Raw genomic sequence first — 23,957 nt, 5'->3', positions numbered from 1 at the left:
TCAAGCCTTTCAGAAAGTCAAGTGAACATAGACACATGAAAGCATGTCAGTGTTTTCATATAAAATAACATGATGATTTCTGATTGGCTAAATTTACAACGGACCAAAACGTACAGATTGGGGAGATTCAGTATTATGGCAGTGCATTGTGATGACATTAAAATTAAAAATTTTGGGTATCCTTTTATGGAAAATATCTCTTTAGATGTCAGGGTGTGAAATTGAAACAACCTGCAACCTCAACAAAAAATCAGATTAAGTTTGAAGTCACCTGATAAACTTAATCTGTAGGATGCACTACGTCTGAAAAGGTCACATACACAACATGCTAAAGATTTTACAAGATTCCCTTCATAGCTGATTCCTATCTCTCCTACAGACTTAACAAAACGAACGTCTTTAACCTCATGCACGAAGGTCATGTGCAAACCACATCCTTGTTTTCAAGAGCAAGTAGTCGGTACAGCACCGTCTCAAGAAAAACTACTTTATCTGCCTATAGTCAAAATACAACCATTACATTCAATGTGCATACTAACAGGACTAGCGATTATTGACAAAAAAATTAAAAGATTAATAAACTTCAAATCTAAGCAATAAAGTAAAAAAATAAATATATACTGTAATTCACAGCAAAACAATGCAACAAAATGACACGTAATGCTTCTAAAACAAAGAATGTAAACAAAACACAAAAAATAAAAAAATAACATAGCAAAAAAACATATAATAATCCATCTAAAAGCAAACAATGCAACAACTCATCATATACTACTCCACCTAAAAACAATCAACGCAACAAAACAACATAAAGTACTCCACAAACAAATAAACAAACAATGCAACAAAACAACATAATACTCCTTTAACAAACAAACAACACAACAAAACAACATAATACTCCTTTAACAAACAACGCAACAAAACAACGTATACAGTAGTACTCCACATAGAAACAAACAACGCAACAACACAACATATAATACTCCATCGAATAAAAATAACGCAACAAAACAACATACTCCACATACATACAAACAAACAACACAACAACACATCATATAATACTCCACATACAAACAAACAATGCAACAAAACAACATATAAAGTAATCTTCCACCTAAAAACAATCAACGCAACAAAGAAAATGTATAAACTCCACATACAACAAAACAACACATTATACTCTATCGAAAAACAAACAACTCTACAAAACAACGTATAGTACTCCACATACAAACAAACAAACAATGCAACAAAACAACATAATACTCCATATACAAACAAACAATGCAACAAAACAATGTATAGTACTCCACATAGAAACAAACAACGCAACAAAACAACACAACACATAATACTCCATCAAAAAAAAAATAACACAACAAAACAGCATATAATACTCTACCGAAAAACAAACAACACAACAACACATCATATAATACTACACATAAAAACAAACAACGCAACAAAACAACATATAGAGTAATTTTCCACCTAAAAACAATCAACGCAACAAAGAAAATGTATAATACTCCACATACAACAAAACAACACATTATACTCTATCGAAAAACAAACAACGCAACAAAACAACATATAGAGTAATTTTCCTCCTTAAAACAATCAACGCAAGAAAGAAAATGTATAATACTCCACATACAACAAAACAACACATTATACTCTATCGAAAAACAAACAACGCAATAAAACAACATATAATACTCCATATACAAACAAACAACACAACAAAACAACGTATGGTACTCCACATACAAACAAACAAACAATGCAACAAAACAACATAATACTCCATATACAAACAAACAACGCAACAAAACAACGTATAGTACTCCACATACAAACAAACAACGCAACAAAACAACATAATACTCCATATACAAACAAACAACACAACAACACATCATATAATACTACACATACAAACAAACAACACAACAAAACAACATATAGAGTAATCTTCCACCTAAAAACAATCAACGCAACAAAGAAAATGCATAATACTCCACATACAACAAAACAACACATAATACTCCATCGAAAAACAAACAACGCAACAAAACAACATACTCCACATACATACATACAAACAAACAACACAACAACACATCATATAATACTCTGCCTGAAGACAAACAAAACAACATATAGTATTCCACATACAAACAAACAACACAACAAAACATTGTGCGTTACTCCACCTAACAACAAAACAACAAATAATACTCCACCTAAAAACAACGCAACAAAACAACATATAATACTGCATCGAAAAACAAACAAAGCAACAAAACAACATGCAATACTCCATTAAAAACAAACAACACAACAACTCATCATATAATACTCCGCCTGAACACAAACAACATACAGTACTTCACATACAAACAAACAACGCAACAAAACAACATATAATACTCCATCCAAAAACCACCAATGTAAGAAAACAACATATAGTTCTCCACATACAAACAAACAATGCAACAAAACAACACATAAAAGGCTACTCCATTGAAAAACAAAGCAAAATAATAATGTAAAAGTGTTTTACTCACAGGTGTGTGTCTTCTTTGTTACTGAAATACCTGCAAGAATAAAATATTAAGATTAAACTCGTTTTAAAAACCACAAGAAATGTAAGAAATGTTGTATCATAAGCTACTGTGGTAATTTTATTTACTGTATCACCGAAAGCCATGTAAAATACAAAGCAGGCTGACAGCATATTGGAACAGAGACCCCGTACGCTGTGACATTGACCAAAAGCCAGAAGCTAGCTTTGACTGCGCTAATGCATCCTAGCGCTGCCACAGGCTGTGCCTAAGCAAGGTCAGGCAGGTCAGCGAGTTGCCATCACAACAACCAGCCCGTTCCCTCGCTGTCACAGCCGACCTCCACATAATAGAAATTAACATGAAATCACATACAGAATGCAAAGGGGATCCGTAAACATGTCTGTTGGCGTAGCCCAGAAGCGCCACGTGCATCTTTATTTCTGACCTTATAAAGCGTGACTAATGCCACAGTTTCACGGATGAACGTGTGTACGCGTGCGTCTATAAAATCGAGGGTCCCATGTGGACCGAACACGCTCATGCTCTACGGGCTAGCGCGCGCTAATAGATCCCACTCGTCATGTGGAAGCAATGGCTAATTTTTCTACAGCTTGCGTCTGAAACTCAAGGGACATCGAGCTGACATGATTCAACAATTACACTAAAAATACAAAAGGTCTGGCTAGCAATAAGCATTTTTCAGATGGGAAAGGGAATACAGTTTTTTTTTTTTACGATAAAGTGCATGTGATGGACCAGATAATGTGTTGTCATTTTATTAAGCAGCTTCTTGAGGACTCACCCTGAGATGATTTAAAAACAATATTGAAGACGTTCACATCTATTAACTTTTAAGTAGGCTTTCTGACTGCGACGTAGAGGCTGAAGGTCAATCTAGAATTACTGACAACACAATTTGATATCAGCTTTCAATAGATAGCTTTGCAAACATCCTGGTAAAAGCATACCTGAGGAGTAACCACAAAAACCGCATGAACTCACAACAGCTATTTGTACAAATAGGCACTCGTACATACAACATAAAGCAAATCAGTTTAGCCTCTGAGGTTATCAGATACCTCATGAATTCAGCTAAAAACATTGCATAGATACCGTCAGTCTACAATCTGTCTTCCGGCAATGTTAGTAAAACGTGCTTTGGCTCCCCGTGTGATCCAGTGTTTGTTTTAGAGCAATATCATCTATCTTACATCCATCTCAAACAGCAACAGCCATTCTGTCAATGTCACTTAGAGATATAAAAACCAATCTTAAAAAATGCACTTGCTCAGAAATCATTACTGTCAAAAAGAGACTGCTGGACACAGTCAGAAAAATGGTTGCCTGTTGCTAGCGAGGGATGGGAGGGGTGGGGAGAGAGCCCACTTCCTCCTCTAGGTGTCATTGAGAGGGCTCCGATTGGTGGGTGTAAGGGGAAGAGGCCAGGGAAACCAATGGGTGTACAGAGTTTGGAGCTAGAGGGGGTCTGGGTCTAGGCCTTGACATTTGTGAAGCCTGCCAGGTGATGTCTACTCCACTGGAAGATGGGGTGACGGGTCAGTTTGGAGGTGAACGCATCCTTGACAGATGGAAAAACGCACACGGTCTTCTTCAGAGGACAACGTCAGGACTGCTGTTGGAAGTTCAGCTTAAAGCCTGAAATTAAACAGGATGCTGGATTTTAATCTCGATTGTGATTTTTTTTACTCTCTTACTTTGTTGCTAGACAGACAGATGTACGACATATCCAAAAACAATATGTCTCTCGGACTCCGGTGTCCTGCTCCATTTCTTGTGCTCCGTCTAGCTGTTTTTCCCAAAGAAATGTGTCTGATGAAGCTAAATCAGCCTAAATACAAAATAACTATTCCTTAAAATCTGGTAATTCACACAACCCAGTTTCTAAGTTTCACATTCCTATATAGACAGACAGCTAGCTAGCTTTGCCAACACAAATTGTACTAACCTTAAAATAAATGCTTAAAGGGACACTCCACTTTTTTAAAAAAATCAGATGCCCTAGATTGAAACATCTGATTTTTACAGTTTTGGAATCCATTTAGCCAATCTCCGGGTCTGGCGGTACCACTTTTAGCATAGCTTAGCATAATCCATTGAATCTGATTAGACCATTAGCATCGCACGCAAAAATTACCAAAGAGTTTCGATATTTTTCCTATTTAAAACTTGACTCTTCCGTAGTGACATCGTGTACTAAGACCGATGGAAAATTAAAAGTTGTGATTTTCTAGGCAGATATGGCTAGGAACTATACTCTCATTCTGGCGTAATAATCAAGGACTTTGCTGCCGTAACATGGCTGCAGCTGGCGCAATGATATAAGCAGCGCCGAAAATACTCCCCTTTGTAACTTTTAATAGCAGGGGACTATTTTCAGGCACTGTGTAATATCATCAATAAAATATTGGAACTGTTTGGTCATTTATGAGCGTGATGCTAATGGTCTAATCAGATTCAATGGATTATGCTAAGCTATGCTAAAAGTAGTACCGCCAGACGCGAAGATCGGCTGAATGGATTCCAAAACGGTAAAAATAAAATGTTTAAATCTAGGGGAGCCGAAAAATTTGCCTAATTTAAAATAATTTTGTGTTTCTTTAAAGGGATAGTTCGGCCAAAAATGATATTAAACTCATGATTTACTCACCCCAAGCTGTCCGAGTTGCATATGTCCATCGTTTTTCAGACAAACACATTTTCGGATATTTTAGAAAATGTTTTAGATCTTTCAGTTGATTAAATGCAATGTTACAGGGTCCACGACCTTCAAGTCCAAAAAAAGTGCGTCCATCCTTCACAAAATCGATCCAAATGGCTCCAGGATGATACACAAAGGTCTTCTGAGGGTAATCCACGCGGTGTTGTTGTAGAAATATCCATATTTAAAACTTTATTAACGTAAATAACTACCTTCCGGTAGCGCCGCCATCTTAGTCGCGTCCGCATTCAGGATGAGAGCTTATGCAGCCTACGAAGGCTACTCTGCTGCTGCTCTGTGCCCCCACCCTCCGAATTTGTCATACGTCACTAAGAAAAGTGCGTACACTACACTAATACTCTCTCCTGAATACAGAGGAGTCTAAGATGGCGGCGCTACCGGAAGGTAGTTATTTATGTTAATAAAGTTTTAAATATGGATATTTCTACAACAACACCGCGTGGATTACCCTCAGAAGACCTTTGTATATCATCCTGGAGCCGTTTGGATTTATTTTGTGAAGGGTGGACGCACTTTTTTGGACTTAAATGTAACATTACATTTAATCAACTGAAAGATCTAAAACATTTTCTAAAATATCCGAAAATGTGTTTGTCTGAAAAACGATGGACATATGCAACTCGTACAGCTTGGGGGTGAGTAAATCATGGGTTTAATATCGTTTTTGGCCGAACTATACCTTTAAGAAACAGTGCATTCAGAGGTGACCACCGTCTGCAAAGGGAGAAACTGCCTGCCAGGTAATGCCATCCATATAAACACACATTAAATCACTTTTGATTTTACGACGTTATATTGACTTGACAATTTATACTCCTATTTATCTCTACATACTTTGAATTGAATGAAACATAGACAAGCCGACCTACTGCACTAAAGCGTGGCCCGTCTCTGAGGTCTGCCATGAAGGCCGTGCATCATAATTCGAACTTCCTTAGCGTCTGACAGCGAATTATTATCACGGATGGTTATTGTCACCGGGTTCTTTCAAGCGGGGTGCTTGACGCGCCGGGGATCGGCACTCTGTGACATTCAAAGTTAGAGTCTCCTTCACGTAATGGAGCTGTCCCCTCACCGTGCTAATGGGAACGATCCATTTAACCTGTGGCAGACGAGGAAGTTCCTAATGCAGGGCCGGTCCCGCGGGGTGGACCGCTCAATGTTCTCTCTCCCCCGGCTGCTGCCGGTCAGACCGCTTGATTCATTGACTGCTGCTTTACACTTGTACTCATTCACTGTTCAGTCTGTAGAGACCGGTGGTGGGGAGGCAGTGGCTCTCTCATCCATACAAGGACACGGGCTGGTATAGACACCCGGTGAAACGTTACAGCTGAGAGGGGAGGGGGAGATGACAGAGATGGAGATTCGTGGGTTGCTTGAGGGCTGATGGACCCTCGCAAAATTCTGTGGTATAGTAGAAGAACGGACCCTTGGTTTTTGATAGTCATGCTAATATGACAAGAAGATATGGCCCAGGGCTTGAATTCGGTAAAATAATAAAAAACTGATTCCATGTTTTACCTGCAATGTAAGAGCTGGCCCACATTTTAAGGAAAGCATCTAGAATTGAGAAGAACAGGTCCTTAATTCAACTTAGTTGTTTAATATGAGAGCAAAACCTTTGTTAGCTTCCGAAAATGATTAAAAAAAAAACATTTTTGATTTAATGTAATTTTAAGATATAATCAAATAATAGACGCTCTGTTTTTAGTAGGCATCACAAGATTGGGATTTGTGCCGTTAGCTGGTTTGCATAATCTTTTTTGTGAATTTAGTGCTTTATTTGATTTTTTTTTACTTTCATTTTAAGAAGAGAGTGGGAACAGAATCAGAAAATTTGGCGTTCTTTGCACCTTCAAAAGCTCAAAACATGCTATAACCACTAGTCCTTTCCTTAGGTCTGACCCATGCAATATTGGTCTGATATTAAAGGGATAGTTCACCCAAAAATGAAAATTTTCTCATCCTCATGTTGTTGATTAATGGCATTAATCAAAACACTTACTTTGTTATATTAAGAACACTGTCATTGCTGCTGTCATCCTTGGGACGTCATCGCTGAACTTTTTTGACTGCGATAAGCTGTAAAATGTTTTGGTCCTGCTCGATTTTCATTGTCTTCAAGTAAAATAATGGAAAGTTTTTCATAAGATCCCCTGAGGTCAGTGTGTTAGCATGACAGAAGCTTGATGCTGTCGGGAAAACAAGCAACACCCGGCATTTTCCTATCACCCAAGTGCCTATCGCGTAAATTATTTGATTTTGATGGCTTACGTTTCTTTCCCACCACTGAAAACCACCACAGGTTTATCAATGCCATCAAAAGTATTTTGTTTTTGTTTGTTTGTTGATCACAAAGTACAAAGTAGATGAGGAAAACTAGGATTCTGTGTGTATTCAACACGCTGCCCATATTGTTTACAATGAATGGTGCGCTGTGATTTGTTAAGCGGATTTAGAAGGACAGTTTTGGGAAAAAGGGAGAAAATATGACAGAATAACGCGGCGGATATCGGATTTTGCGTAGAAATAAGAATTTACTTTTTAATACTGACCTGATATACTGATTTTGGTGATAACTATTTTTTTTTTAAATGGCGTTTATAGCGTTTTGGAACCAAAGTCTTCATATTTTGATAAATGACGTAAGCACACAGCTGATTCTAACCGTTGACTTCCATAGTAGGAAAACAATTATGAATGTATTGCAATAAATGATGAAGATATTTTAATAAATTATGGTAAGCACTCAGTTGACGTTACCAATTGAATTCCTCAGTATTTGTTTTTCCTCCTATGGAAGTCAGTGGTTACTTAATGACATGTGACTGACTTGATAACAAGCTATTTACATGATTTACATATTTATGTATTGTAAGAAGTAAAATCCCATATGAATTCCTAAAGTTGTGTACAAATGTTATGGAGAAAACGTATTTTTAACGTATTCATGCTTGCGTTTTTTGTAATCTGTACGAAGTGGAGATATGTACTTAGTTATGCGACTATATCAGTGTTTTAAAGAAAAGTAAGCATGCTTACATAATTAGAAAATTTATGAACAAATTCCGCTGCTTTTATCCCAAATTAGGTCATATGTACTTCTCATTTCAACAATCCATGATTTCTAAAGTTCATTGTCCTGTGGAAATTTCTAAAATTATGTGTTTGATGGCTGAATGACCAGCATCCCGGTTATAGGTTTACAGCGCACAGCCTCATTCTGGAATCAATATGGCGGCAGGCTAAATAAGGCATATGGAGGCCGATTGTTTTTCAGTAAGCATCCTTAAATTATTAAAACAAATGAAAAATATATACATTTATATTTATGCATTTGGCAGACACGTTTATTTTACACACATTGACCGACAAATCACTTCAGCGGAGTCAAATGCTGCAATTTCATCAGAGTACACTTATTGAAAACACAAGTCACTGTGAGATCATACGATTTTCCTTTACTTCTGTTTGTGTTTGAGAAACAGCATCAACAAAATACGTGATTATACCTCTCCTCCCTTCGACAGTAGCCTTTCATGAATCATTTATTCTTACTTTTAAATTATAGATAACATGTTGGTCTCACAGACGCAGAAGTCTTTAGCAGGTCAGAGAACAACATGCAGTACACATTCTTTAGCAGATCACACATGCTTATGTGCATTTCTCCTGTCTAGCAGTCCAAACATACATTGCACTGTATGGATAACATTACCTGTGTTAAACAATCAAACAGTTAACATATGGTTGAAACCTACTAGGTCATGGCTCCAACCTCACAGTATTTGACTAGACGCCACCTCCATCAAAAATGAGATAATGGTATTGGCCGAATCCTCATGGCACATATCAACTGTTCATTAAATACTTTTACTTCAAATGCTCAATTTCAGCAAAGTCCTAATTGTGCAATTATTTAATATATTGTTTATATTGATGCCATATCACCTTATATAGTTCTTCAGTCAGCACAGAGGACAAATGTCATCCAAGTTTTGTCAAAGTCATTGCAACATATCCGTTTTCACACTGACACACTTACTCTTATTATACTTCATAAACTTCCAAATGCAAAATGCAATGATTAAAAAAGCTTGACGATTTTCATCATCTCCCCTCCTAATATACTAAAACACTTAAGGAACTCCATAGAGAGGGCTAATGTTCTCCGGGGAGGTTGAAGAGAAAAATGACTTGATCTTCTCCAGGCGCTGTTATTTCTGGTCATTTCTAATTGGTTTTAACTAAAATCAAGCCGCCGTGGCCGGCTCCACAGGTTCTCACTGAACGATTCGCCATCTGACATCTACGCAAATAGCAGATTTACATCCAAATTGGTTTTAGAGGACGTCGAAATTACATTGTGGTTGTGTCACGACGAAATGAGAACACGATGAGAATCCAATAAGAAGTTTGTTGTGGGAAAATATCATAAAATGGAAGACCACAATAAACATGCACGAAGGGAAAAGATTGTATCTAGGTGGTCACACGCAACACCGCATGTTTTAACTTGTATGTTTACTTTTTTATCAATCCCACTTAACATGTAGCAGGCGTTTTTGTTTTTAGTTATTTTTTGGCCATTTTGCCTCTACCTGATAGTGTAGGGAGAGGACAGAATGCACATGGTGGAGAGAGGGGCATGGGACAGCTGGGAACCGAACCCGGAGAACCGCCCACCACCCATCACCTCCGACATGAAGCAGACACTTTTATCCAAAGCAACTTACAAATGAGATAACCAAAATTGTTTCCTTTTATAGACAGTTGGAAAAGGGTTAACTTAGTTATACAATTAGTGTGATTGTAATTGTAAGGATTATTAAATATTCACTTAACTTTGAAAAGCGTAAATCATAAAAAAGTGTAAAAATTCACTTAACTTTGAAAAGCGTTGGGTGCCATTGGTAACCAAACTTGACTTATACATCATTTCAACTTTCTTGACTACTGAGAGGCATAAATAAAAAAGTTGAATGGTCTTACGTTTTAACAATTGTATTTTTATAATTTATAGCAATTTCCAACTAGTCAAAAAAGTTTAAATGACTTATTAATCCAAGTTGTTTAAACTTAAACTTAAGTACTACAAGGAATTTTTACTGTGTATGGTCGGTGACAACCCGACTCTGTTTAGAACTTCAGCGCATCGTCTAAAAGCAAGCACTTGCTTTATCAGGTCTAGGAGTCTCCCTAATATTATCCGGTGTCTTGTGAATAATACATAACAGCAACAGGGATTGAAGAGGGCCCAGGAAGGGCATCCGAACAGCAGGCATGGCTGGCAGGCAGATCGGAGTCTCTGACGGAATTTTAATTGTCCCGCAGGGAGTCCGGACGATAAGCGCCATTGTTATTGCTAAGATGCAGCACAACAGTAGCTCATTCAGCCGAGCGCTTAAACAAACGATGATTACGGCAAATCGGTCCCGCAACACGGAACAACCATTACAGGCCCAGACGCAGGAGTCGTTAATGGCGTTCACGTGAGAATACAGTAACCGGCTGATCGTAGGGAAATACGGATAATGCATAGTTATACTCAGGGGCGAAAATCTCATCTAAATGTTGGGGGGGACAATAAACATAAAATTTTTCAAGAACAATTTTTGAAGGGGACACCAATAATACAGGCAAAATTGTACTTGCAAGGAAATGGGTACAGATAGAAAACGTTTCTCTTTCTCTATGAACGGACGCAAATTTAATTTTAATACATATGAATGCAGAGGTGAAAAGAGTAATAAAATTTTCTACTTAAGTAATAGTAAAGTTACTTTAATAATATGTTACTTAAGTAAAAGTAAAGTTACTTTAATAATATTTTACTTAAGTAAAAGTAAAGTTACTGGTCTAAAAATCTACTCAAGTAAAAAGTCATTTTAATTTTAAGAGTTACTTTTTTACAGCGGGGAGAGGTTTCTAGTATAGTTCACAAAGGAAGGATATATACATCTCAAACTATGTTTTTAATTGTAAACATCTCTACAATTAAAGTGCAATAACAAATGTTAATAAAATAAAAAGCTTTTTATAACTAAGAAACATTTATGGAATTATTTAATGATTTTTACAGGTGAGTTATGCACTTTTGAAGCAAAAATAATATGAGGTCAGCAGCTAGTAAATACAATCATTATATGAAGGTTGTAATTGATGTATTGCTGGTAACATACATTGTTATTAAACTATATACATAAATGAACATATAATGAGATGAGTGCCATGGCTATACACTATACATCCTTTACACGTTTATTAGCTCCCAGACCTGTGTACCTGATGTCTTTCAATCTATCTCTCTCGCGCTCTCTCTCTCTCTGCAATGTCTAATGATCTGCGCATTCTCGAGGACGTTCTCAAGTTGTTTGACTTGACGCGAAGCTGCTAGACCTCGGAAGATAATGCGCATGTATTAAAAATGCATCGTGCAAATTAGCGGTTAAACACGGTCGGCAATTCTCAAACTCCGTACTCAAGAGCATGAACCCTACCTGAATGAAACAATCGCTTTGCGTCAATGGCCAGGGGTTTCTTTCGTAAGAATTGAATTGAGGGTCTGCATTAGCCTGCGCCTGTCTCGTCCCTCTCCATGGTTCTTTTTGCGCGTTCCCCCGCCCATCAATCAATCATCCGACCGTGGCGCGTCTTTATCACCTTACTTTTTTATTTATTTTTACTCAGTAACGGATATGATTTAACATGTAGCGAAGTAACCAACAATACTTTAAACATACTTAAGTAAAAGTAAAGTACAGATTTTAAAAACTACTCAAAGTAAAAGTACACAAAAAACTCAGTTACAGCAAGGTGAGTAAATGTAATTTGTTACTTTCAGCTCTGCCTCACCTCTGCATGAATGCATAAAAATGTTTTCTTGATCGTTTATCTGCTTCTGTTCTCAGAAAACGAAATATGTTCATGTTTATATGTCAAAATAGTCCAGTTTTAAAACATATGAGGATAAACTGATAAGTGATGGGAAACGTTGTATTGTATATAGCTTATTAACGCGTCAGCTCCGTACACTTCTCTACCACCGGAATGTGTGGTGGTGAGGTAAAAGGGGCGTGGGAAGTGGACCAAACCACTGTGAGGCAAGGGAGGGGGAATCCAAATATTTAAAACGTTTTTTTGTTGTTGCTCCGTTTGCATTTGTATTGTTTCACTTCTTACACAACTAGTTTAAGTATTATAAATCATTAAATTATTTTCAATACACATATTCTAATGATAATTTAGGGGGGACAACCCTCAGATAGGGGGGGTCCTGTCCCCCCCGACCCCCCCGGGATTTCCGCCCATGGTTATACTTCAGAATGCTGACTTTACATTTGCTTTTGCAGATGCCAAATTCTGAGGGTTAGACATTGGTCCACCACAACTAATATTACACTGGAAAACAAATTAAAACTACTTGATTATGCAAGTCAATTCAACCTACTATTTGGAGTTTTGACTTTGACATAAATTATAAAAACAAGTTGAAATTGTTTAACTTAATATGTTAAGTTAAAGTAACATAAAAATAAACGTTGATTACTGATGCTGACTGATGCAAGTTAAACTTGTAACTGTATGTGCAACAATTGGTGTTCGGCCAAGGAAAATTGGTGACTTGTGAAACAGTATAATGTATAGATTCTTATAATGACGTCATTCAACCGAGAAGTAGAGGGCTGTAGTCCGAACCGGCCATTCGCTGTAAAGTTTGAAAAATGGGATTAGGAAGAATGTGACCTTTAAGATATTTGTTAGCGGACATAATGTAACTCGAGGGGCTGGAGAGCCCTGTCTCCCCACAATTCATTGTTCCCATTCCTTAATAATCTGTCTGTGATCCCCAACTGAGCTCCACATGAAACCTGATTCCTCCATCATAAACAAAACTCCCAGCATTCAACAGACCACCCCGTAACATGCTTGACCAGACCTCGGTGACACAAAACATTGCAATTAAGTCCTCGACTGGGCCATGCTCGTAAAAACAAATCATGTTTTGTCCATGCTAAACTGTTTGGATATTTTTCTTACCCTAATATTTCCCGAGCTAAGAATTATGTCCCATGTAGTGCTTGCATAACACTACAAAATGTTTACTTTACGGTGAGAAGCTACAGTAAATTTGCCCCCGGGTGAATGGCAGGACAGGGAGTGTAAAGAAAAAGGCTAAATAATTTAATACATTTATTTATGTATTTATTTCACAAACCGAAGGCATCTACTCGGGTAGAGATTAAACCCTCAGCTAAGCTTTAGTGTATGTGTGTTTGTGTGAGACGGTGTCGTGGTCTGAGGTTCAGCAGTTTCAGTTTTATTTCATTGATTAATTCTCACCAGAAATCACACTATTCATAGCTCTATAAAGCAGTGACTGCTGGTTTCTTCTTTTTTTCGAGGGCGCACAATGGGAAGTTTGTCACAACATGTATTTAGCCCGTCGTGTGTGGATCGTAATTTCAAAATATGTGTTGTGTGCGTCAAGTGTACCTATCTGCATCATGTGTCTTGTCAAAATAAGTGCCTTCTGCAAATGCGTCTAAAGCAGGGGTTCCCAAACTTTTTTCCTGCGCACCCCCTTCTATGTCCCAACCGGGTTGGCGCACCCCCAATTCCAATTATAAAAAAATCCAAAAAAGCTTTATTTTCTCACCATAAATACTCATGTTTAATCATGCGCAAATAACCAAGGGCCGGTGGCACCATAGACAGGGTTGCACTAGCCGGACGTTAAGAAGTTGGGTGTAATAGTCCTACGTCGGGCTTAGCTACGTCCAACATTGTGAAAAATATTTACGCCTATTGCACCATCTGAAACTACGCTCAGCGTAGATGATGCGCGCCCCCGTGTATGCGTTTAACCACTGTGATATTTAGACGCCATTCGAGTTTACTATGGTAAAAAGCGTACACTTACTGCCGTCAGCTAATAGATGACATATGAGAGGTTTCCTCATGTTTACCAGTGCGTCACGTGCAGACCCATCAAACACATTAACGAAAGCCTTTACTGTTCGCACGAAAGGTGTATAATAGTTTGCAGATTCATTATAACAGCTCAAGTTTCAAACAAAATTAAATGAAAGCTTTTAATAAGTTCTCTACAGTAAGTATTTATGTATTTTATTATATAATTCATTGGCGGTCTCTTTACCATGCATGAAAACACATTGCTCGCGTATCCTGTGCCCATGTCTCGTCATTTTTATTATTTCTATTTTTGCCATAAAAAAAGTCTCTCTCTCTTGGTCCCTCTCCTCCTTCGTGACTAACAACTTTATCATAAGACGTCCCACATGACAGTTTCCCTGATTTCAGTCAGTTAAGCATATTTATAATATATATGGAATGAATGAAACGAGTTGGCACGCATATAGCGGCTGCAGTGCATAACAGAAGAGCAGTGCGTAGAAAAAGACAGCAGCTGTCTTCTACGTTTCTATCAAAAACTAATAAATTATAGTTTTTTATTTAAAATAAAAGCGATTACAAAGGAAATGTTTACTGTTCATTTATTTATTTATTTATTGTGTGGAAAAATCCCACTTAAAGAAACAGACCGCCATTACATTTTTCCTCTCGCGCACCCCCTGGTGGCAGCTCGCGACACTTTGGGAATCCCTGGTCTAAAGGGTTTATGATAAAAGAGACGCTTGCGTTTGCCAGATACTCGCATAATCTAATGCGTAATCAGAGTTTACTGTTAAGGGAGTGTCTTGTTTTTTTTTAACCTGAGCGTCTCTTTTATCATAACCGGTTTTGACACGCGTGCATCAGGCACTTATTTTGGCAAAACACATGATGCACATGGTTCACATGACACAACAAATACATATTTTGAAAACACGAGCAACACACATGACACTCCGAACACATTTTGAATTTTTTGCCTCTCGGATGAGCAGTCATGAGCCGCCACTGCTATAAGGGTGACTTTACAACACACCAGAAATATATATACTGTACACTGTAAAAAGTGAAAGATGCTCTATTTAAAGGGATAGTTCACCCAAAAATGAAATTTCTGTCATCATTTACTCACCCTCATGTTGTTGCAAACCTGTATAAATTGCTTTGTTTTGATGAACACAGAGAAAGATATTTTGAGGAATGTTTGTAACCAAACCGTTTATGTCATGTACTTCCATAATAGTATATTTTCCTACTATGAAGGTGAATGGGGCTCATGATTGGTTTGGTTTATAATCATTCCTTAAAATATCCTCCTTCATGTTCATCAGAAAAAATACATTTATACAGGTTTGTAACAACATAAGTGTGAGAATTTTTATTTTTGGGGGGCACTATCCCTTTAAAAAAACGTACTTTGATTGGTTATAACTAAAAAATTTAGTTTTATAAATGTACAATTTCTTACTTTAAGTTAAACAGTTGAGGTAAAAAAATAAAAATATTACTTCAATTGGTACCAAGCCCCTAAGGTGACTTGGAGTAAAAAAAAATCTAAAGTTTAGTTTCATATGCTAACGTGAAACTTTCATGTTCTCATGCGAAACCTTCATGTGCAGATTTTTTTAATTCACGATGTGCAGATTTTTTTTTTTATTCACGTGCGCATACGATAGTTTCATGAGCAGGTGAAAGTTTCACGTTCTATCGTGTGCGCACGTGAAACTAAACGCGATAGTTTCACGTGCACACACGATAGTTTCACGTGCCCACTCGAAACTAAACTTGATTTAATTTTTCCTTAGGGGCTCCATAAATTGGCCACTTAATTTTTTTTTTTTTTACATTTTTATGTGTTACCAATTAAAGTATTACTTTTAAGTTCATCCAACTTGAGGGCACGAATCGTTTATTCAATCAATGCGCTTGCCCAGTTTTGTTTTGAGCAGCTGTAAAGCGCAACATACATAATTCAGTATACAGTCTATGCACAAGCACCTTCTGAACAATGGTACCTACAAAACTCAAACAAGAAACAGAAACTCTTCTAAATCTTAAACATGAATGAACATTAAACACTATCAAGTCTTTCTTTTAAGTTAAAAACACATAAAATAGCATTTAAATTCAAATTTTACTCTCCAAATGCAGTCCCATGCAAAGCATGCTGGGAACTAGGAGTCCACTGCCTAGTTAGTTATGTTTAATAAAATCATTAATGTAGTTTCAACATAAAATTATCAAGTTAATTTCCTTTTACAAATTTAAGTGGATTATACATGATAAAATGAAGTTGAATTTACTTAATAATGTGTTCATTTAGAATAACTCAATTTTTTTCACATTTTTATGCTATTTTAACTCTTTTTTTGATTAAAATATTTTTTAATACACTTTACTTTTTACATATTATTTTTGTTAAATCTACTTAGGCACAGAAACACTTTTTAAAGTATATATTTATCATATCTAATGAAGAGTTCAAAACCCGCTAAGTGTGTCTCGCATTAGTACTTGTAAATTTGCATTTTTTAAAATTATGCTTAATGGATTCTGCCTAAAATAAGGTATTTCTGAATGGGCTGAGGGCTGAAATACAGCTTTGTTGGCAGATGTAGTCCTTAACAGCAATAATGCATGTTGTGAAATGTGTTCCATCTGTAGCACCCACTGATGAAGTGGCAATGATATTTGACAGAACAAACCGTCCTTAAAGGGAAACCGCAACAAAGTCACATGGTTTTTAACTGTATCCATACGCTACACGAGCAGCCATTCGTTCTTGGGACTGCGTTTAAGATATGAAGCCCAGCCTCTGACTATATGACTCATAACAAGAGAGACTGAGAAATCCCATCCCTGAGTTATCCGGGTTTGTTGATTCATCTCAAAATGTCAGTGCAAAAGAAGAAATGCAGAGATGATGTATCAGCTTCAGTTCTGAACAAACTTGCATATCTTCTCTTTTATCTCAGCCGCTATGGCGCGTGTGAAGTCTGAGCCAGCTAACGTCGCCCTGAGGAACGCGGGTCGCCGTACTTTCCGAGCCAGACCACATCTAAAGACCCACCTTTTTTCTTAGACACCTCTGCAATGGTGAAGCACCCAAAAATTAAAACTCACTCTCATGATGTTACAAACTTGTATACATTTCTTTATTCTGATGAAAACAAAAGAAGAGATTCTGAGGAATGTTTGTACCCAAACCTATCATGAGCCCCATTTACTTCTATAGTTTTATTTTTCCTACTATGGAAGTGAATGGAGCACATAATGATTTTTCAACCTATGAGGATGTCCTCATGAGGATTTTTCAACATATTATGAGCTCCATTTACTTCCATTGTATTATTTTTCCTACTATGGAAGTGAATGGGGCTCATAATGATTTTTCAACCTATCATGAGCTTCATTTACTTCCATAGTATTATTTTTCCTACGATGGAAGTGAATGGGGCTCATGAGGATTTTTCAACATAGTATGAGCTCCGTTTACTTCCATTGTATTATTTTTCCTACTATGGAAGTGAATGGGGCTCATGATGACTTTCAACCTATTATGAGCTCCATTTACTTCCATAGTATTATTTTTCCTACTATGGAAGTGAATGGAGCACATAATGATTTTTCAACCTATGAGGATGTCCTCATGAGGATTTTTCAACATAGTATGAGCTCCGTTTACTTCCATTGTATTATTTTTCCTACTATGGAAGTGAATGGGGCTCATGATGACTTTCAACCTATCATGAGCTCCATTTACTTCCATAGTATTATTTTTCCTATGATGGAAGTGAATGGGGCTCATGAGGATTTTTCAACATATCATGAGCTCCATTTACTTCCATTGTATTATTTTTTCCTATATGGAAGTGAATGGGGCTCATGATGATTTTTCAACCTATCATGAGCTCCATTTACTTCCATAGTGTTCTTTTATCCTATTATGGAAGTGAGCTACATTTACTTCCATAGTGTTCTTTTTCCTACTATGGAAGTGAATGGGGCTCGTGATGATTTTTCAACCTATCATGAGCTCCATTTACTGCCATGGTGTTCTTTTTTCCTACTATGGAAGTGAATGGGGCTCATGATGATTTTTCAACCTATCATGAGCTCCATTTACTGCCATGGTGTTCTTTTTTCCTACTATGGAAGTGAATGAGGCTCATGAGGATTTTTCAACCTATCATGAGCTCCATTTACTGCCATGGTGTTCTTTTTTCCTACTATGGAAGTGATTGGGGCTCATGAGGAATTTTCAACATATCATGAGCTCCATTTACTTCCATTGTATTATTTTTCCTACTATGGAAGTGAATGGAGCTCATTATGATTTTTCAACCTATCATGAGCTTCATTTACTTCCATAGTATTATTTTTCCTACTATGGAAGTGAATGGAGCACATAATGATTTTTCAACCTATCATGAGCCCCATTTAATTCCATAGTATTATTTTTCCTACTATGGCAGTGAATGGGGCTCATGAGGATTTTTCAACATATCATGAGCTCCATTTACTTCCATTGTATTATTTTTCCTACTATGGAAGTGAATGGAGCTCATGATGATTTTTCAACCTATCATGAGCTTCATTTACTTCCATAGTATTATTTTTCCTACGATGGAAGTGAATGGGGCTCATGAGGATTTTTCAACATATTATGAGCTCCGTTTACTTACATAGTATTATTTTTTTCTACTATGGAAGTGAATGGGGCTCATGAGGACTTTCAACCTATCATGAGCTCCATTTACTTCCATAGTATTATTTTTCCTATGATGGAAGTGATTGGGGCTCATGAGGAATTTTCAACATATCATGAGCTCCATTTACTTCCATTGTATTATTTTTCCTACTATGGAAGTGAATGGAGCTCATTATGATTTTTCAACCTATCATGAGCTTCATTTACTTCCATAGTATTATTTTTCCTACTATGGAAGTGAATGGAGCACATAATGTTTTTTCAACCTATCATGAGCCCCATTTAATTCCATAGTATTATTTTTCCTACTATGGCAGTGAATGGGGCTCATGAGGATTTTTCAACATATCATGAGCTCCATTTACTTCCATTGTATTATTTTTCCTACTATGGAAGTGAATGGAGCTCATGATGATTTTTCAACCTATCATGAGCTTCATTTACTTCCATAGTATTATTTTTCCTACGATGGAAGTGAATGGGGCTCATGAGGATTTTTCAACATATTATGAGCTCCGTTTACTTACATAGTATTATTTTTTTCTACTATGGAAGTGAATGGGGCTCATGAGGACTTTCAACCTATCATGAGCTCCATTTACTTCCATAGTATTATTTTTTCCTACTATGGAAGTGAATGAGGCTTATGATGATTTTTCAACATATCATGAGCTCCATTTACTTCCATAGTATTATTTTTTCCTACTATGGAAGTGAATGGGGCTCGTGATGATTTTCAACCTATCATGAGCTCCATTTACTTCCATAGTGTTCTTTTATCCTATTATGGAAGTGAGCTCCATTTACTTCCATAGTGTTCTTTTTTCCTACTATGGAAGTGAATGGGGCTCGTGATGATTTTTCAACCTATCATGAGCTCTATTTACTGCCATAGTGTTCTTTTTTCCTACTATGGAAGTGAATGGGGCTCATGATGATTTTCAACCTATCATGAGCTCCATTTACTTCCATAGTATTCTTTTATCCTTCTATGGAAGTGAATGGGGCTCATGATGATTTTACAACCTATCATGAGCTCCATTTACTTCCATAGTATTCTTTTATCCTTCTATGGAAGTGAATGGGGCTCATGATGATTTTTCAACCTATCATGAGCTCCATTTACTTCCATAGTATTCTTTTATCCTTCTATGGAAGTGAATGGGGCTCATGATGATTTTTCAACCTATCATGAGCTCCATTTACTTCCATAGTATTCTTTTATCCTACTATGGAAGTGAATGGGGCTCATGATGATTTTTCCACGTATCATGAGCTCCATTTACTTCCATAGTGTTCTTTTATCCTATTATGGAAGTGAGCTACATTTACTTCCATAGTGTTCTTTTTTCCTTCTATGGAAGTGAATGGGACTCATGATCCCAAAATATCTTCTTTTGTTTTCATCAGAATAAAGAAATAAATACAGGTCTAAATAGGGGTGTGAACTCTAAAATGGGGCAGGTAGGGTTAGAGTTGGGTGGGGCTGGGATTGTCCTGTCTATCCATCAATGGGAGGAGCTTTCCCTCCAAAAACTAACCAACAGACCAGCCTTCGCAGGTTGGAAAGCCATCTTATGCTATATTGGGAGTTTTTTTTAAGTTTGGTAACACAAGTACCAATTTAATATTGGATTTTCAACCACGTTGGTGTAAAACAATTGTAAGTGGCACAGGTAAAACAATTTCAGCTATCCACAGGGACATCTGTCTATATGGCACGGCGTAATGCCAGCCTCAGCTCATTGAATTGAGAAAACATTATGGTGAAACTGGGAGAAAGACCAGAGGGTCCATTCGGACCACATCCTGTACCGGCCAATAAAGCTAATTGCCCCGGCAAACCTCTCAGGTAATAAAACCCCCTATTAGCTGAATTACATGTCTGTCAATCCTCTAATTAATGTCACAGAATTACTGCATATCCCCTGCTCCAGGAGAAGAGAGGGAAATATCAGAGGATCTCTCAAGATGTTTGTAAGTGTACGGGGAGGTGCAGTCAGGAGGAATTCACTGGCAGATACTGTACACGGCCGCATTCATGCCTGCCACGTAGATCTTTCATGTTTTTCGTAATTAAAACCTGAGAGCTCGGCCAGCTCTCTCTTCAACTGTGTGCAGTGAAGATCAAAGAGTCTCTTGTTGCAGAGGGAAGTCGATCAGAGGGGTGACTTTCAAGCCAACGGGACTCTGGCTTAATACTTCAATATCCCACAATTATTTGCACATATGTGATGTGGGAGGCCAATAAGTTTAATGGAGAACAAACAAAACAGAAATGTTCATAGCAGAAAATTGATTCAAGAATAAAGATTTGCTGACATGGACAAACATGTTTCTGTTACATTCGTAAAATTGGCCCTTTTTTATCCAAAACAACTTATAGTGCCTAAATGTATACAATTTATCAGTGTGTGTGTATCCAGGGCATCAAACCAATGACCTTTGCACTGCTAAAGCAATGCTCTACCAGTTGAGCTACAGGAAAATATGTATTTTTACACTCATAATATACTCGCTTTATGTCTGTATGTCTGTCTGTCTACTCTATCTATCTATGTCTGTCTGTCTGTCTGTCTGTCTGTCTGTCTGTCTGTCTGTCTGTCTGTCTACTCTGTCTGTCTACTTTGTCTGTCTCTATATCTGTCTGTCTGTCTACTCTATATTTCTGTATGCATGTTTGTTTGTCTGTCTGTCTACTTTGTCTGTCAAATATATCTGTCTGTCTGTCTATCTGTCTATCTGTCTATCTATTCACTGGATTTATCTGTCTGTCTGTCTGTCTGTCTGTCTGTCTGTCTGTCTGTCTATCTATCTATCTATCTATCTATCTATCCAATGGATCTATCTGTCTGTCTGTCTACTCTGTCTCTCTGTCTTTCTGTCTATCTATCCACTGGATATATTTGTCTGTCTATCTATCCACTAGATCTGTCTGTCTACCCTGTCTGTCTATCTATCCACTGGATCTATCTATCTGTCTGTCTACTCTGTCTCTCTGTCTTTCTGTCTATCTATCCACTGGATATATTTGTCTGTCTATCTATCCACTAGATCTGTCTGTCTACCCTGTCTGTCTATCTATCCACTGGATCTATCTATCTGTCTGTCTACTCTGTCTCTCTGTCTTTCTGTCTATCTATCCACTGGATATATTTGTCTGTCTATCTATCCACTAGATCTGTCTGTCTACTCTGTCTGTCTGTCTGTCTGTCTACTCTGTCTCTCTGTCTTTCTGTCTATCTATCCAGTGGATTTATTTGTCTGTATGTCTGTCTATCTATCCACTAGATCTGTCTGTCTACCCTGTCTATCCACTGGATCTATCTATCTGTCTGTCTACTCTGTTTGTCTGTCTATGTCTGTCTGTCTACTCTCTCTCTCTGTATTTCTGTCTATCTATCCACTAGAGCTGTGTGTCTACCCTGTCTGTCTATCTATCCACTGGATCTATCTATCTGTCTGTCTACTCTGTCTCTCTGTCTTTCTGTCTATCTATCCACTGGATATATTTGTCTGTCTATCTATCCACTAGATCTGTCTGTCTACCCTGTCTGTATGTCTGTCTATCTATCCACTAGATCTGTCTGTCTACTCTGTCTGTCTGTCTGTCTATCTATCTATCCAGTGGGTGTATTTGTCTGTATGTCTGTCTATCTATCCACTAGATCTGTCTGTCTACCCTGTCTATCCACTGGATCTATCTATCTGTCTGTCTACTCTGTCTGTCTGTCTATGTCTGTCTGTCTACTCTGTCTCTCTGTATTTCTGTCTATCTATCCACTAGAGCTGTTTGTCTACCCTGTCTGTATGTCTGTCTATCTATCCACTGGATCTATCTATATGTCTGTCTACTCTGTCTCTCTGTCTATCTATCCACTGGATGTAATTGTCTGTATGTCTGTCTATCTATCCACTAGATCTGTCTGTCTACCCTGTCTGTATGTCTGTCTATCTATCCACTAGATCTGTCTGTCTACCCTGTCTGTCTGTCTGTATGTCTGTCTATCTATCCACTGGATCTATCTATCTGTCTGTATGTCTGTCTACTCTGTCTGTCTGTCTGTATGTCTGTCTGTCTTTGTCTGTCTGTCTACTCGGTATCTCTGTCTTTTTGTCTATCTATCCACTGGATCTATTTTTCTGTATGTCTGTCTATCTATCCACTAGATCTGTCTGTCTACTCTCTCTGTCTAACTGTACATCTATCCACTGGATCTATCTATCTGTCTGTATGTCTGTCTACTCTGTATTTCTGTCTATCTATCCACTGGATCTATTTTTCGGTATGTCTGTCTATCTATCCACCAGATCTGTCTGTCTATCTGTCTGCCTGTCTATCTATCCACTGGATCTATCTGTCTATCTGTCAGTTTGTCTATCTACTCTATCTGTCTGTCTATCTATCCACTGGATATATCTGTCTGTCTTTCTGTCTATCTATCCACTAGACCTATCTGTCTACTCTGTCTATCTATCTGTCTTTCCACTGGATCTATTTGTCCCTCTGTCTGTCTATCTACTCTGTCTGTCAGTCAGTCAGTCTGTCTACTCTATCTGTCTGTCTGTCTATCCACTGGATCTATTTGTCTGCCTGTCTATCTATCAACTGTATCGGTATGTTTGTATGTCTGTCTGTCTATCCATTGGAACTATCTGTCTATCTATCTGTCTGTATGTGTGTCTGTCTATCCATTGGATCTATCTATATATCTATCTATCTACCTACTGTATCTATCTGTCTGTCTGTCTATCCGTCTTTCCACTGGATCTATCTGTCCATCTGTTTAAGTTACCAATGTTTATTGATTCAGCTCAAGCATTTGTTTAATTCCTGATTCTAAGACAAGACCAAATGTACAATATTCTAAATTTTCTAATATATGCAAATCCATCTTCTGGTTCTGGAACTACATTATTACCCATCGACACACACGCTGTCCCCTTCCCCCTCGAGAGAACAACGAGGTTGAGGAAATACAAGGGCACTAAAATATAACAAGCCTCATAATCA

At 37.5% G+C, this 23,957-nt stretch overlaps 1 protein-coding gene across 1 annotated transcript in view; it reads right to left on the bottom strand.

The window, feature by feature from the left end:
* roraa (RAR-related orphan receptor A, paralog a) overlaps positions 1 to 23,957 on the bottom strand; it is a 371,653-nt gene that overhangs the window by 107,967 nt on the left and 239,729 nt on the right. Inside the window, exon 2 of the mRNA XM_065292098.2 lies at positions 2,577 to 2,606. Within this exon, the coding sequence (XP_065148170.1) occupies positions 2,577 to 2,606 (30 nt within the window). The remainder of the gene's footprint in view (positions 1 to 2,576; positions 2,607 to 23,957) is intronic.

Source organism: Paramisgurnus dabryanus, chromosome 23 (assembly GCF_030506205.2).
Source record: "Paramisgurnus dabryanus chromosome 23, PD_genome_1.1, whole genome shotgun sequence".
Taxonomy (NCBI): domain Eukaryota; kingdom Metazoa; phylum Chordata; class Actinopteri; order Cypriniformes; family Cobitidae; genus Paramisgurnus; species Paramisgurnus dabryanus.
The sequence above is the reverse complement of the archived record's forward strand: the minus strand, read 5'-3'. Positions and strand labels throughout refer to the sequence as shown.